The following is a 12,504-nucleotide window of genomic DNA, read 5'->3' on the forward strand; positions in this document are numbered from 1 at the left end:
GTTGTTAATTAAAAAGTCAGATGCAGACAGCAATCCAGTTCATGGTATTTATTTATGCATGGCTGATCCATGATCATACAAACCACTCTGTATGCTTGAAACCAGTTGCTGTAAAGGGAAAGATGGATTTAATCTCTCAAAAGAAAGTTTGAAGTCAACGTAAGAACTACTTTCTCACCGATTCGACACACAATCTCTTCACACTCTTTGATGCTGCTGGCTTTCAGCACTACACAGCAGAAGCCTGTGGACTGTGGAGTTTCTGGGGAGTCTCTGAAATGGACCAATCATATGCTTAGATGAAGTCTGGCTCCAGCCAATAACACGAGGCCTATAATAGCTTGGGTATTGCATCATCACATGTCAAAGAAGGGGAATGACCTGATCTGCATTAACACGGTGTAGAAGGAGAATATTGCAGGTGACATGTACTGTGAAATCAATTATTTGTTTTATAAGATGAAATAATTATGTGCAATACTTACGCCACACAGAATGCAAATATTGTGTAGTCTGGTTGACTATATCTTCCAACACATGAAATTTCTGGATAATGATGCTCAAACAGCTCCTGAGAAGGCCCAAACACGTCACAAGAACTAAGCAACAGCAAAAAGCAAGTGAATGTCGATTAATACATCTGACGATTGGGCAGGTATGTGCTCACCAGATTACTGCTTCTTTCTGTACATGTCAGATGTGTTTCCTTCATATCCAGAATAACCTCCTGCAGGGCAAAAACACCTATGACATTGGTATTGCATGGTTTGCATAACATAAACATGTTGAGATTGCAAGGAGTGGGTGGGTCGATCACCTTCATGAGCTGTTTTTTCTGCAACACTATTCGTATGGCATCTTGTAACACCTCCTTGTCTCCAAACTGAAAGAAAAATATTTACGTAGGAGAGTATCGCCTGCAGATGCTAAGATTTCAAATATTGAACTATTGCAAATGTAATCAATTACCATTCCAGTGTTTGCTTTTCCCAAGAACTGCACTATGTATACTATCCTGTTGAGAAGAGTTCAGTGTGAATAGAACGTTTACAACATGTACTCCATTTTTTCTGATAATCCACTTGCCTTCCCTCTTTGAGACATTGTGATGGAGAGCTACTCTTGTCCTTGGCAGCGGACTGCTGAGACGAAGCAGGACAGAGCTGCAGGGTGGGGTTCTCCGTCCTCAGGATCTGTATTAGTTTGACAAGGGGCCGGTACACTGTTCCATCCTTCGCCTTCCAGCGCAGAACAATAATGGACAGGGGGTAGCCTTTCAGCCTCGAGAGAACAAGACCTGCCTTGGATTTGTTTTTCCAGAAAATATACAAATATAAATTCAGTTGGTTAATTTGCTCTGAAGAATCAGGGAGGCATCTATCAATTCTGGAAACACTAACACAGAGTATCAGCCAACAACCCAAACGAACAATCCCACAGAGACATTAGTCACAGCAGATGTGGAGCTCATTGCACAGATTGCTGTGTCTGTGACACGGAGCATCCAGATGTCAACAAAGCAAAAGCAAATGTGATGTGATGACCCATAACAAGATGTGCAAAGTCAAGAAATAGCACTAATTACTTCACAAATAACACCTCGTATTTGGTACCTGTCCACTCTTTGAATTCCTCAGTGAAGTCCCATTGATCTCATCAATAATATCGCCAGGACAGATAAACTTGTCTACGTGAGCCTGACTACCAGGGATGAGGTTGAGGACGAAGACACGTCCACTGAGGTACCTGGAAGACAGACAGAGGTGAGGCTTGGACAGATCTATTTCTAAAAATATAGAAAAAAAAGTCTGGGGAGGATCAAACCTTAATACAAGTCCCACCTCCCGACAGGGCACTACTTCATATCTTTCACACACCTGGAAGCACACACAAAATAACAGAGCTTAAATTTTTTGCACAATTTCATGATCTCACTGGAATGGGTGGTGCTTTTCAATACCATGAAGTTACTGACAGAGTTATTGAACAATGATCATTTTTGTTTTACCGGCAGAAGCCAACTCTCATCCAGAAAACTGCAATTCTGTATGAAGATACCAGAGGTAGTTATTACTGTACAATCCTTTGATCACAAACAGGTTTGAAAAATAGCTACCTCCACCAAATAATAGCTGGCATCACAATTGCTTAATTTTGCAAGAAAACTTTCCATAGTTTTACTGAAAACAATTATTTATTTAGATTTAATAGTAGAGGAGTTGCTCTGACCTGCATGTCCAGACTAAACTCTATTTGTGAGAGGACTAGCAGTAGTGACACAAACGGCTCTGAGGAGGGAGAATGCTGTTGTTGAGGCTGAACACTAAATAGCATCTTCTCTGGATTTACTTCAAAGTAATAAAAAATCATCCTCACCCACATACTCTTCGTTTCTGAGGATTGACACCGCTGGGCTGTACCACTGAAGGGAAGAGAAACAGTATGAACTCAAGCACTTTCAGTTGTAGATGGCATTATTTATATTCTAACCTATTTTTGATTAATAACAGACACAAATATGAGCAGTACTACTCTCTAAAGATACTGCATCTGATTATCTGTCTGACCTCCAGTATTCTGGGTGTGTGCAGCAGGTGTGCAATGAACTGTGGCAGAGTCCTGCGGGTGAGGGACAGTCTGAGCAGGTAGCGGCCTCGACCCTGAGCTGAGAGCAACTTCCTGCAAACTCTGGTCTGCTCCACCACCAACGACAGAGCAGATAGTCTACACATACACACACAGACACAGACACACACAGACACAGACACAGACACAGACACACACACACACACACACACACACACACACACACACACACACACACACACACACACACACACACACACACACACACACACACACACAGCAGAGATGACAGGTTAATAATGCTGTCACTTTTAAAACAATGTCTACTGTATACAACAGCTGCATCAGTGTTAAATACAGGTATGTTGTTTCGTTTCACTAAACAAACAGGGAATTGCTACCTGCCACAAGTGTCTTGGTGAGTAAGCTGTTCAAAACAATGCCAGTAGTCTCTGTGTACCAGACTGATAACGGGCTCTGGGAGAGAACAGACACACCTCAAATCCATTCCACAGAAATTCATGTCACATCTGGTACTTCATCTGGGCTATTTCAAATACAACACTTTCTTAGAGTTGATTACTAACGTTGGAGCCCCTTCCTGAGGACCAGTTCAAGAAGCTCACAGCAACAGGCGAGGTGAGGGTTGGCGTCTGTCACCATGCCACCATCTGACTGGAGGTTCAGCACACAAACTGCGAGGGGAACGACAACAGTATATTCTTGTAGATCCGTGTGGATTATCTTAAATTGACACGCTTTCCATACAACCTGCTCGATCGTCACGGGACAACGTCATTGCATAAAAAATTGCATAACACAAACAATATGATTGGTCAATATGGCAAAACAAGCAAAAGCCGAATTATCGGGTCTGACTGATAACTGAAAGATGGCATTTAAACGTGAAGCAGCGGAAACACGTGTACATGATGGATTTACCTTTGAGGGTGCCGAGCAGAGGGTCCTTTGGTGCCATGTTGAGGGACAGCTGTTACCAGAGGCTGCGTGGACAACAGCACCAAACCTATTATTAACTCGCTGTGACGCGCACACAGGAGTCACACTTCCGTGTGTGTTTTTTAAATTAAAAAAACAACAACCCCAGGTTGTCTTGTTCACGCACCGCGATGAGACAAACGTCCACTGCTTTGTACATTTCATACACACACACACACACACACACACACACACACACAAACACGCACACGCACACACACACACACAAACACGCACACGCACACACACACACACACACACACACGGAGAGAGAGAGACAGAGAGGGGGGGGGTTAATCAGGTGAATAGTATTATTAAAACTAAGGCTACAGAAAGAACAACTATAGGGAACAAATGGGGTGATACACGTTGTATGCGCTGTAATATGAACCGCGTCGTACAGGAAGCCATGTCAGCATGTATGGATTGAAGATAGATTGATTGAGGTGAAACCTGCCGCCTTCAAACACATATCCTGTCGACTTCTTGTCAACAATTTTCAAACGTAGCTCACAAAACGTTAGCTTACACCGAGCTATAGTATACTGAAGCCAGACCAAAGGCTGTTCATGTTTTTCCACCAGCTGTTAGATAATTATAAAAATGCATTACCTCGTTCACAGGAACACCACTACCACCACTACCACTTCTTCCTGTATCTGTTATTTATCCTAAATCTGTTATCCTGTATCTGTTATGTAGGAATTATTTTAGAAATAACGTTCTTGTGATCCTAATCGTTCTAAATCTGAAACAGTGACTGATGCGGTCTTCTTAGTCTGAATGAAGCTCTGGCGCCCTCGTGCGGCTCTTCTCTCAAACTGCAGGTCTGGGGGAGGGGGAGGTTCAGAGCGCGCGCTTTGTGTCTCGTGCCGCAGTTGGCGGCTGGTGGAAGGGGCGGGCTGGTCAGAGGGATGGAGGAGCACTAATGAGTGGAGGAAGCAGCGCAGAGGAGCAGCGACAAGTTTTCTACGGAAGAAAATTCTTGCATAACAAGGTCGGGTTTTACTTTTGTCAGTTAGAGAAAATCTGTTTTATTTATCTACTGAAGGTTTAATTACGTGTCAATTAAATGCAATAGTATTGCCCATTCAGTAAAATACAGAGTCGCGCAATACCTCAGTGTTTTTGTTTATGCGCAGCATTAGCACTTTAAAATTATGGATTTTGAAGTCCTGCACATAGTATGTATTTCCAGTTTTCCCCGTCACCACGAAGTTAATGTGTAGTGCAGCACTGTCGCTAATTTTAAACGTGTTTTGATTCTGACAAGCATCAGTAGGTTTGTTAGCTTCTGTAAAGAAAGTGACTACCTGTAATCCTGGATTTTCTCTAATCCTCTGGCTTTACCACACACACACACACACACACACACACACACACACACACACACACACACACACACACACACACACACACACACACACACACACACACACACACACACACACACACACACACACACAAACTGTCCTTACCGCCAAATATAAACCTCCACGCAGGAGGGAACGTATGAACACTTCTCACCGCAGTTTGGTAGACAAGTCGTGGAGGGTTTTTGATTCAAATGTTCTTTCTTTACGTGACGCTGTTCTCTGCTGTGGACATTACTGTAAAATAAAATGATCTGTTGTTATTTTCATTTATTATTTTCATTATTTGTTGTTTGTTTTGATAGATTATTTTCCTCACATTATACATCAAATCTCAAATCGATGTATAATGTGAAAGAAATTCATCAATCAGATGGTAAAGTAGATTTATTTGCTAAATATTCTGTTCATCAGCAATTTTGCAATAACAAAGCCATGAAAAACAGTTTCAATGAATCAGTGTAACAAATATGAAGTTTTTTTCTGCATTCAATTAAAAAAGATGCCATTTATGCCAACCATTGTAGTCTGAAAAGTATTCAGCCCCCTGATGACATCACTCACAGGAGGACTCAGATACTGTTAAAGCGCTGTGCAAACCTGCAGGCTTGCTTTAGCAGTAGAGGTTCCAGTGTTTTCAGTTATTGCCTGAAGTTACATTCGGACACCAAACCTGAACTCAGTATCTGGATAGGACATAGAGGTTTTGGGATGCTCCTCTGTGGATTGGCTGTATGTCTGGGGCTGCATTACATTCTGGGTTATTGGAAACCTGCAGCATGTAGAGGGTCAGAAAGATTCCATCAAGGATCAGGGAACCAGGAAAAAAGAAATAGTTCACCATCTGTGAGGAAGCTGAAGCCTTGACATCATTAGATGCTCCAAAAGGATAGAGATGCCAGGCAGACCTTAAAGTTGACCAAGGCTTGGTTCCGGATCATTCTAGTGGCCTGATTGAATCCTATCGGAAACCTCTGGTGGGATTTGAAGAAATGTAGCAGCAACTAAGCGAGGTAATATTCCAGCCTGGGAAGGGGGGGGGGGTTATCCATGAAGAACAGGCTAAGATTCCTCAGGAATGCTGGCAGATGGTTGTGTCTGGGTCTGCATCATGTTTGCAGCCTTCAGAGCAGCTGAAGGGTCTCTAGAAAATTAGAGAACCAAAGATGCCTGTCATTAAGGGTTGAATCATTTAGGGACTGCAGCAGTATTTTGTGTTACATTTAGTAAAAATACTCCTAAGATATGTTTTATTCAAATGTTTAAACTGTCCTTGTTTGATTTTCTGACTACAAACCATTGATGAATGGTGTATTTATTTCTCAGTAACTGTAAAATGCAATGGTTGTTGTATAATTTTGCTTCTGAAATATTTCTTTAAAGACCTCAAACTACCAACATACTCTTCAGTCCCTGTAAAGTCAGTGCCAGCATCTTTTGACTCAGCTGCCACCCCTAATCTACAGAAAGAACAGCAAATCCCCTCGGTGCATCATACTGGCATGTGGGGTGGACTGCTGAATCAACAGCAAACTGCTCCAACCATCCTCCGCAGTGGTTTAAAAGGCTCTTGGCTGCTGTCTCAGATCTTCTTGGGAATAAATTTCCAATTTAAAGGCTATGCTCACGATGCATCGACCCATACATGCCAGGAAATCCTGTTAATGTGCACTACTATTTTTTTTTTACTGTTTCTTTCTTTCTGGGTGTTCTTTCTCTTTTCACTGCTCCACCAGTGACTCATCTCTCATCCTTGTCGAGTAATGTTAGCTCATAGCTCATAATCATCCCTCTGTGGACTCCCAGTGCATGACTGTGATGAAAGTTCTGCAGTGTTAGTCTATCTCTCTGTACACATACACAACTTTTTCTACCTCCAATAAATTACAGATTTCTGCTCTCTCATCGATTTGTGGGGGCGATGGCAGCTCAGTCAGCTGCAGCTCCCAACAGAGTGAATGCCAGTTCACTAAAGATTTTTATTATTCCACCACAGGGCATCTCCCCAACTTTCCAGCTGCCAGCATGATGAAGGACTGCCTGCAGTTCCTTATCGAACCAGCCAAAAAGCTAAAGATCCGACTCAAAGTACAGCTTTACTGTTCTCTTGTGATGAAAAAACGTCTTCTGCAATTTCTACATTTTGTTCATCTTGCATCAAAACATTCTATATGTCACAAGTCCTGTTTATCTTCCTGTTTGTTTTTTCCAGGAGTCTCGTAAGCGAGTCAAACTTGAGAAGAAGGCGCCCCTGGTGGAAAGTCAGTTGTTTGTTATGGAACTGGCTCGAGAACTCAACAGAATTTGTCAGGCAAGCTGTCCCCTTTATTGTGCCAAACATACAGTACATTGGTCTAGAGAGTATCTTCATCTCTATTCCTCATATTTCTATCATAGAGGTCAAACATCCTCTGCCACATCTGGACAAGTGAGGACATCTGGTTGGCCAGTGTGTGTCGGGACTTCATTGTAGAATGGGCTGGTGTCTTGGAGAAGAGAGTCCAGGTTCACCCAGTCAATTCTTTCTGAATGTGCTGCCTTTCCCACAACTAGCAGTCCATTAATTGTGTGTGAAGTCTTCATACGTTTTATCTGACTAAAACTTTTGTGTTTTCTGTCCAGCCCAGGATCATTCCATCTGACTACCAGTATGAGCAGCCAGAGAAGAGGGACTGGAAGGGACACCTCCTCTGCATGCTGGAGTCCGGCGGGGAGCACGACATGGGGTCCCACAAAAGAGTCATCATGGACTGGACAAGGGAGATTAAAAGCAGACCTAAGGTGACTGTAGGATGTTGAGGATGTGTGTCAGCTTTTTTTTTATCCTGGTGGGTGATTAAAATGTGACCCAGTTCCCTCCTGTGTCTGATTAAGATGATTATGATAAGCCCTGCCCTTGTCAATCATCCCATCATACACAGAGCTGATGATCACAAGTTAAACACTCTTATGAGTAGCAGCTCATATCTTCCTCCTCATTGTTTCCAGCCCACCGTGTGGCCAGGAGAGCCGGTGCTGATGATGTTGGACGACCTGGAGTTCCAGTGGAAGAGGGGTCGTCTGCCAAACCTGCTCCCAGCCATGGAGCTCGTCATGCTGGCTGTGCTGAACGCTGACAGCCCTACCAAAGTATGAACGCCTGTCCTAGGCCATGTCCACACGTAGCACACTTTTTTCACCCCGCATGGAAAAAAATTTGCGTCCACACGACAGCGTTTTCGAAATAATCTCTGTCCACACGTAACCACATAAGTGCATTGATCGACACATTTTGAACCAAAACAACTCAGAGAACGACAGGAGAGAGGACAGGGACGTATGGAAATTCACGTCGTTCCTCGTGGAGGACGACCTCCATCACAGAGTTCTCCCACCAGCAGGCAGTCCCACTCCGACCCAGAACTGGCGTTGGTGTGTTTGGCGAGGAACATGAATGAATGAATGAATAAATCAATCTACAAACTTTATGACTCATAAAGAAAGAAACAGACGAACAAATGGACAACTGTCAAACACATTTGTCAACGTGTCTTTGATGTAGAGCTGTTATATGTCAGAAAATATCTGGTTTTAGCTCTGTCCATTCTGTTTGTATACGTAGATACAGGTCACACACATTGACGTCACAGTGGTTTTTGTCGCAGTGACAGAAAAGTGACAGAAAAAGTTTCGGATACAGCCTCCACACGACAACGCAGACCCAGCGTTTTCAAAAAACTTCACTTTGGCCAGAGTTTTCAAAAAGTTGTGTTTTCGTCCCAGATATCATGCGTTGTCAAGGGGACGGAAGGCGTAACTGCGACAAAAAAATTCTGTTTTTGGAAAGATGTATGGACAGGGCCCTGGTGTCTCTGATGGTGTTGAATATTTGTTTTGTTTTGGCATTGCAGTTTATTTCCTTGAATATTATCACCAGTTGTAAGACAAGCAGGATCCTACTGGAATTTAATAGAAATGAAAACATGAACAGTGTCAAGCATTTCTAATCACTTGTTCACGCTGGTCTGCTTTATCGTCTGCCTTTGTGTCTTCAGGAGGACGTGACAAAGCAGTGGTTGGTGCGAAAGCAGAGGAGTCAGAAAATCGGTGAGTGGAACTTTGAAAAGAATTAAAGGGACATGAAAGTCAATATGAACCAGGTTTATTATTTGAAGTCCATAATTAACCAAAAGTTTTGGTGGCATTATTATTTTTTTATGATCAATGGGGACCTTTGACAAACAAAATACAGCGGAAGTGACGCTGATATGAATCAGCGCCGTTCTATAAATACAGTGCTCCCTCGTTCTTTGCGGTTAATAAATTCCAGGAACCACACGCGATTAAGGAATCCGCAATTGAGATTTCAATCTATTTATCTATTATTTACAGTAATTCAAATGTTTATGAACCCTCCCCATACTGATATTAAACCACCTTATCTCTGGATTACCTTTTCCCACACTCTTATCGACTATTTAAAGCACTTTTGTGTCTCACGGAAGTCCGAGACTGACGCAACCGAATGCACTTCCGGATGCCGTCAGCCAATGGAATGCCCGTACAGTATCACATGACTGCCTTCAAAAAATCTGCGATGAGGTGGAGTCGCGAGCATTGATGCGCGAGGGCGCACTGTATACGGCAAGCGACAACATAGCAAGATACATTATCGTATTTATTGATCAACAAATCATGTCATCATCATCAAATTCGGAAGAGGAGTTCCCTGTTAACCAAGCTGGGGGTGTAATTATCCCCTATAATTACCACCCGATGTTATAACTGCATCATAACTGCAAACTATACAAGCCCCTATACAATACCAGTCAAGGAGATAACCCCTCCAAAATCTGAGGTAATTGTTGCAAATTAGTAACAAGCAAGGGAAACAAAGCCAATCAATTGACCTGTCTATCACTTTTGATATTGTTTACTTTTCGCGAGTGCCATAATCGCGAGATAATCTGGTCATAAAAACATTTATGCAATACCTCCAGTAGCTTAATCCAGTAGAATTAATTATCAATTAAAACCTAGGAAATTCAGAATAAATAATATGGGTTGTCTGAAAATGATCTTGCCTTCAAATCTCTTTCAAAATCATCCGGGGTGAAGAGCTCATGGCAGATTCTTGGATCTTTGGTCATTTTGACCCTGTTTGTCCTTGCTCTCCATTGCTCTACAATCTTGCCAGAAGGTATTTTGAAAAAAGATAGGTTCCTATCTTTGTGTTTAACTCTTGTGGTGTTGGAACATCCATTCACCCCACAGGTAACTATGAATTTATCAGATGTTGATCAGATGCTTCATTGATCGTAATGTGCTGTAATGGCTGCCCTGACTGATGAAGCGATGGGTGTCGTCATTGACACATGACCCCACATGATGGAGCTGCTGCAGCGCAGATTTTAAGGTGTCCTGACACCAGGGATGATGCCAGACATCAGGAATTTTTTTTATTTTTTATTTTTCATAATAATAAGCAAAATATATTCTACTTTCCAATGACTTTCTTATACAGTTATGTTCTTGTTCAATCTAGAGATGATTAATGTGGAATGAAATGATGCAGTCAATTTGATAAACAAATGAAATGCTTTACTCTTCCTTCTTTCAGATGCCGTCCGCTACATCCCCCACAGTGGTGAGCAGAAGTCACATCTGTTGATGAAATGTGAAACTAAACCACGTTCAGGAGTGACATTCTCATTAAAAAAAAATGTAATTTAATTTTAGTAACTATATTAATCCTCGAGGGGAGATTAAGACTCCACTCTACACACAGGTTAGTAGTTTACATGCATCTATATAGTGTGACCCGTAACACACACACACACAAGGGGCCTGTGGGCATGCAGGTGAGAGGGAGGTAGAGTGTCGGGCAGCTCCTTCGTGGTGCGCCTCCAATGAGCAACTTGTAAAGGGGACGGCGCCTTGCTCAAGGGCGCCTCGCTCAAGGGAGCCTCGCTCAAGGGCGCCTCAGTGCTCCAGAGGTGGGCTGACACCTCCCACTATGAGCTCACACACAGGGTGTTTTTTGGGTGGGAGCTGGAATCGAACCGCCAATCTTAGAACATTGGACGACCCACTCTACCACTCTACCACTGAGTCACTGCTGCTCCTCCCTTGTTTTTCAATAGAATTTGTCAGGCGAGCTCTCCCCCTTATTGAGTCAAACATACATTAGTCTACAGCGTATCTTCATCTCTATTCCTCATATTTCTACCACAGAGGTCCAACATCCCTTGTTTATAATAATAATCCCTTGTTTTTCTTTTCAGTCTGGAACTGGATCTGTGACACTGCAGGTATGAACACCACGTGCAGTCAGATCATCTCTGTTCTTCGTGATGACATTTAACGGTTTGTTCTCTGCCACGGACAGAGGAGGTGACTCTGGACTCGGACTCGGCCAACCCCGACCTTCTCATCTCTGGTGATGAAAAGCGCATGCGATGCGGTCTGGAACGTCGGGACGCTTCACACTCCTGGCAACGCTTTGGCTGGTGGTGTGCCGTGGGCCGAGAGGGCTACGCCTGCGGACGCCACTACTGGGAGGTGGAGGTGGGTGAGCGGGATTGGCGGCTGGGCGTGGCCAAGGCGTCGGCGGTGAGGCAGGGCTTCCGCTCGCTCAACACAGATACCGGCTACCTGAGCCTGCGTCTGGAGAGAGGCACGGATCTGAAGGCCCTGACGGTGCCGGCCATCCCGCTGCCGCAGAGTCTTGCACCCAAGAAAGTCGGGGTGTACCTGGACTATGAGGAGGGCCAACTGTCGTTCTACGATGTGGAGAAGCGCTCCCACCTGTACACCTACAACGAGAAGTTCACAGAGGAACTCTACCCCCTGTTTGGGACTGTGGAGGTGGTCAAAGACCTGGTGGTCAAGCCTGCAGACGTCAGACAGCCATGCCTCTGCCCTGGGCCGTGTCTCTGGAACTGAAGTGCCAGACACACGCACGCACGCACGCACGCACACACACACACACACACCAGTTCTAATCCTCAGTAGCCCACTGAATCTGTTCCCAATTTAGTGTATCTGAATCTGATATGCTGTTCGTGATTCTTCCGTGGGTTGCTCTGGGTGGGCGATCAAAATCAAGATCCATATTTATCATTTATAGCCCAAACGTGTAGTACGTCTGGGATAGGGAGGTGGGGATATGGTGGTGAGTTCATGATGACCTTTTTCATTACCTCATGGTGAATGGATGTAATTACAGCGTGAAGGCGTTGATGGGGGTGTGCATCAGGTACAACATTAGCACAGGGAAAATGTAGCTGATGAAGAGCTTGTGAACACACACACGCCAACAGTTATACACAGGTGCATGTGAAGAGTGGGCCCTCACTCTGTTTGCGTCTTCCTCTAAAACCTCCCAGCAAACTTTTGTAAGGCATGAGCTTGTTTTTGAGCTGTGTTTCTGTTTCTGTGCAATCTTACCATATCTGTGCTCCCCCCTCGATAAATAAAGTGTAATCTCTTTATGGTTGCATTAGACACCACTCATTACAGCGTCGTACATATTTTATTTATTGCAACTCTTTGTATCAGGATTCAA

At 43.6% G+C, this 12,504-nt stretch overlaps 2 protein-coding genes across 5 annotated transcripts; one reads left to right on the forward strand and one right to left on the reverse strand.

Moving 5' to 3' along the window:
- Positions 1-33: 33 nt before the first annotated feature.
- si:ch211-250n8.1 (uncharacterized) lies at positions 34-4,327 on the reverse strand. Of its 4 annotated transcripts, none has more exons than XM_068306249.1 (16): positions 4,198-4,327; positions 3,529-3,590; positions 3,174-3,281; positions 2,988-3,063; positions 2,568-2,724; positions 2,377-2,422; positions 2,230-2,288; positions 2,009-2,044; positions 1,825-1,877; positions 1,614-1,746; positions 1,087-1,301; positions 970-1,015; positions 818-883; positions 668-727; positions 486-571; positions 34-273 (listed from the first exon to the last, which is right to left on the reverse strand). In XM_068306249.1, exons 2-16 carry the CDS (start codon positions 3,563-3,565, stop codon positions 129-131), a joined length of 1,323 nt encoding a protein of 440 aa, XP_068162350.1. In that variant the 5' UTR covers positions 3,566-3,590; positions 4,198-4,327; the 3' UTR covers positions 34-128. The 4 variants fall into 4 exon arrangements, with proteins under 4 accessions (XP_068162350.1, XP_068162351.1, XP_068162349.1 ...); XM_068306250.1 differs by lacking the exon at positions 4,198-4,327 and having other exon boundaries at positions 34-108; positions 179-273; positions 3,529-3,699; XM_068306248.1 differs by lacking the exon at positions 4,198-4,327 and having other exon boundaries at positions 3,529-3,700.
- Positions 4,328-4,473: 146 nt separating this feature from the next.
- On the forward strand, positions 4,474-12,448 carry zgc:194990 (uncharacterized protein LOC568410 homolog). Its single transcript, XM_068306252.1, has 10 exons — positions 4,474-4,582; positions 6,955-7,046; positions 7,171-7,269; positions 7,356-7,463; positions 7,581-7,739; positions 7,947-8,087; positions 8,993-9,044; positions 10,558-10,584; positions 11,222-11,248; positions 11,326-12,448. Exons 2-10 carry the CDS (start codon positions 6,984-6,986, stop codon positions 11,880-11,882), a joined length of 1,233 nt encoding a protein of 410 aa, XP_068162353.1. The 5' UTR covers positions 4,474-4,582; positions 6,955-6,983; the 3' UTR covers positions 11,883-12,448.
- Positions 12,449-12,504: the final 56 nt, after the last annotated feature.

This window comes from Antennarius striatus, chromosome 21, assembly GCF_040054535.1.
Source record: "Antennarius striatus isolate MH-2024 chromosome 21, ASM4005453v1, whole genome shotgun sequence".
Classification (NCBI taxonomy): Eukaryota; Metazoa; Chordata; class Actinopteri; order Lophiiformes; family Antennariidae; genus Antennarius; species Antennarius striatus.

What these genes read in the sequence shown, in the direction of transcription:
- si:ch211-250n8.1 (XM_068306249.1), bottom strand. Translation starts at nt 3,565, where the DNA reads ATGGCACCAAAGGACCCTCTGCTCGGCACCCTCAAAG. An exon ending in CCTCAGGAAGGGGCTCCAAC is followed by an intron (nt 3,064 to 3,173) that starts GTTAGTAATCAA and finishes GTTCTCTCCCAG; the next exon opens with AGCCCGTTATCAGTCTGGTA. An exon ending in ACACACCCAGAATACTGGAG is followed by an intron (nt 2,423 to 2,567) that starts GTCAGACAGATA and finishes TCTTCCCTTCAG; the next exon opens with TGGTACAGCCCAGCGGTGTC.
- zgc:194990 (XM_068306252.1), top strand. Translation starts at nt 6,984, where the DNA reads ATGATGAAGGACTGCCTGCAGTTCCTTATCGAACCAGCCAAAAAGCTA. An exon ending in TCTTGGAGAAGAGAGTCCAG is followed by an intron (nt 7,464 to 7,580) that starts GTTCACCCAGTC and finishes TTTTCTGTCCAG; the next exon opens with CCCAGGATCATTCCATCTGA. An exon ending in AGATTAAAAGCAGACCTAAG is followed by an intron (nt 7,740 to 7,946) that starts GTGACTGTAGGA and finishes CATTGTTTCCAG; the next exon opens with CCCACCGTGTGGCCAGGAGA.